The following is a 3,528-nucleotide window of genomic DNA, read 5'->3' on the forward strand; positions in this document are numbered from 1 at the left end:
AAGACTTATTTTTAAATATGTGTGTATCTAGTTAAATTTTTTAATACTTTAGCACAAAATCGTTTTTAGCGGAACGGAGCATGCATGTTTATGTTTTCTGCTTTGGAATCGCCAGAGAAGAGATACATATGTATATGCATCTCAGCATACAGTTTAATTTAAATTTCTTTAATTGTAATTTCTTATGTGCAACTTGTTATGTGGCATTATATCTAATAGTTTCTTAAAAGACCTAATTAAGATAAAACTCACCATTAATTTTATCATTATTTTTTATATAGGGATAATAATAATTAGAGTCGAAATGTTCCCTCTCTCAGTTTATATATTGTCAAAATTAATGACAACGTTAAAACTTGTAATAAATTAGTTTTCAATTGTGATCTGATTATTTGCTCTTATTTGACCTTTCTTCTTTTTATTATTGCTTTGCATACTAGAGCTAGAAATTTTAAATGTATTAAATATCTTTCTTTCTTTTCTTTTGTTTTCTTAAAAGATATTTTTTAAATTAACGAAGGTATTACGTTTTAACGACAGTTTGATAAATGCGTTTGTTTTTATTTCGAATTTAAAAGATGTTCTAATACCTTTTTCCACCGTAATTTAACTTTATAATCTTGGTTTAATTAACTCTTGATCTTTTTTTAAAAATTAGAAGAAATGAAAAGCAAATTGATCGGTAGATATATAAACGATTATATTTTTATTTCGATATTGGAAGATTTTCAAAAATTATAAAAACTACTGATACCATCAAGAAGATTAATAAATTTATTAATGTATAAGTAACAATAACGCAAAGAATATTTTTTGGAATAAGAAACAAGAGAATGACAACAATACATATAAAATATATAAAAATATAATAATACATGAAAAAATAAAATATAAAAAATAAGATATAAAATATATGGTAAAAATAAAAAGGTTAGAGAAAAGAAAGAAAAATGAATCTTTTGACGAAGTTGACATCTATCTTTTTAAAAAAAATCTATATATGAAGATAACTTTGCAAAATAATATTATGAGAATATAATCTTACAAATAATTTATCTGCTTACATTTCAGACAATTGAATCATTACGATTATAATACTTGGCATTATCTTGGCATTACGTTTTTTCTATAAAATTCATTTGTCGCTTGTCAGACGATTGAAATACAATAAAAAATATCTGATTAATAATATTATATTTGACACACGTAAAATCCGATCTATGTCATATAATCGCATCTTGCTATAACGCTTACATGTAGAATATATCAATGAAAGAATCAATTCTGTCCCGGTTCAGTCAACGGAAACAATTTTGACGACGGTCTTTCGTCCTTAACTTCATAAAATTCTTTTCGTAGCTGATCGGACGTTTGATTGTCCAGCGACTCCATTAGCCGTATTTTCTGCGCTATCTCCTGCTGTATTATAGGTCGATACTTCTTCCCCATTCCGAGACTCTCCATATCGTGCAAGAAATCCATCCTTTCGCGAATCCCATGCGCCACTTGAGAAACAGAAGGACGCAATTTATCGTCATAACACTCATAACATCATCAGTTTTCGAAAAGGCGCATTACAAAAATCTATTTTAAACTTAGAAAGCTCTGCTGCTTACACGATTGTCATAAATAATGATAATTTCAAAATAATGTTTCCAATAACTTTCTTAAAATTTCATATTTTACCTTACAACTATAAAGATGGCAACTAGGTATACGAATTTTATATTACTCTTTTACTTCACAAGTGACACAACTTAAAAAATGTGATTTTCGAATTATCACTATGAATGAGAGAGAATTAGGTAATATTATCAATTATAAAAAATGAATTAACTTTATAAAACATTGTCAAAATTGCTGCAATTTCAAAAGGATAATTTAAAAAATCGCCTTAACTCAAAAAGGGTAATTTAAAATCAATTTTTTTTTATTTTAACTATTTTTTCAATAAATATATTATTACAAACTATAGAAATCAATGCCTTATAAATATATTATTATGCACATCACATCTCAGATAATATTGACAAAATTAAATAATTTCAACAAATAATATCTTCAAATTTAATGTGCATTACAAATGTTTGAAGAGGTTAATTAATAATTTTCTGTCAAGTTGAAAATAATTTTTCCTTTTTTGAGAAATTTAATTTTTTTAGCTGTGTTGCTTTTGAAATAAAAGAGAGATAGAATATACACTGTTTGTTTTCTTAGTCAGTAATTATGAAATAGCTTATTTAAGAGAGTACATTAATTCTACATATAAAACTTGTATAATTGTCATTTTTAATTTTTATAATCGCTACCACTATAATATGTCTTCTCTTCTGAGTGTAAAATAGACTGTTGGTAACTTACAGTCGTTCAGAAAATCCGTGTTCTCAGGTATTTCTGGCTCCCGTTTAGCCCTGTGAAGAATCTTAGGACCGTGAGGAGTCTCCGGCATGTCCTTTCCAAAAGCCATCATACATGCCAAGTGACGCTTTTGTTTCTCCTTGTTGGCTAATTGCGTAAAATTCATGTCATTCAATGTGCGTTTATTTTTATATTCGATTACTATCTTGAAGAAAGTATTATTTCTAATTATTACGTAAGGGCGCTGTCCTCCTGTATTGTTCTCTCTCGTAAGCACCGCTGCTTATAATCGTATCCTGTGAACGCCTCCTCCAAGCATTTGGAAATTTAATCTAACAGAAAATGCTACAGAATATTATCTTGAAATTATTTTCTAGAACATTTTTTATATTGCGATATTTACTTGATAATTTTCGACCTTATCTTTCGCTTTCTTCGTTCTGTCGATAGAAGGCGGTAAGGACTCGCCTTTGTCTACCGCCTCCTGGATCATTTTCCTTTGCATCATTGATAACTTGGATTCCTCCATTAACACTAACATTTAACATTTGCCAGACATTAAGAATACGTGACCGAATTGTAATAAAAAAAAAACCAGTTGAAATTTTGACATAAAGTAAATCACGCGTTGAACATTGGTTACCGTTTACTTACGCTTAATGAGATTCTTTGTTTCCTCGCTATATTTCGCCCTTGGGGGATTGTGAAATGCGCCCACCCCCAAACCGACCCTCTGATATTTTCGCTCCATTTCGGTTTCGAAATTGCGAATTGCGAATCCTCGAGAGCGCGCGCGAAATCACGCTAATTGCACAACTGTCACGAACTGTCACGACCCTGCGATCCTTGCGGCAGTTGCGGCTCGCCAAAGCGACAATCACGCATTCATCCCCCTTGGCCTTGTAATCTACCATTCTGGGACGCGCGTCGCGTTTCTATGACTACTTGAAAAGATGACTCAACTTGATCGAACTAACTTTTAAATTGGAATTCGAATCGCAAGCCATTATCCACGAGTGGGTAATTTCTGCAGCTGTTCGCAAACCCATTCATACTTAATTAAAATTTACTCGAATTCGTGATTTATAGATTTTGAAATTCGAAAGAAATTGGAATATAACTAAATTATTTGCTGTGTTTTTATAGACACTTGAACTTTTGAAATAATAA

The 3,528-nt window shown here is 30.2% G+C and overlaps 1 protein-coding gene across 1 annotated transcript; it reads right to left on the reverse strand.

Moving 5' to 3' along the window:
• Positions 1 to 1,143: 1,143 nt before the first annotated feature.
• On the reverse strand, positions 1,144 to 3,300 carry LOC108770579 (UPF0193 protein EVG1 homolog). The gene is given in 6 exon segments (XM_018522251.1): positions 1,144 to 1,505; positions 2,362 to 2,505; positions 2,594 to 2,690; positions 2,762 to 2,892; positions 3,013 to 3,130; positions 3,132 to 3,300. Coding segments are annotated over 6 exon segments (858 nt in total). The 5' UTR covers positions 3,273 to 3,300; the 3' UTR covers positions 1,144 to 1,278.
• Positions 3,301 to 3,528: the final 228 nt, after the last annotated feature.

The sequence above is a fragment of the Trachymyrmex cornetzi genome, unplaced genomic scaffold (assembly GCF_001594075.2).
Source record: "Trachymyrmex cornetzi isolate Tcor2-1 unplaced genomic scaffold, Tcor1.1 scaffold129, whole genome shotgun sequence".
NCBI lineage: Eukaryota > Metazoa > Arthropoda > Insecta > Hymenoptera > Formicidae > Trachymyrmex > Trachymyrmex cornetzi.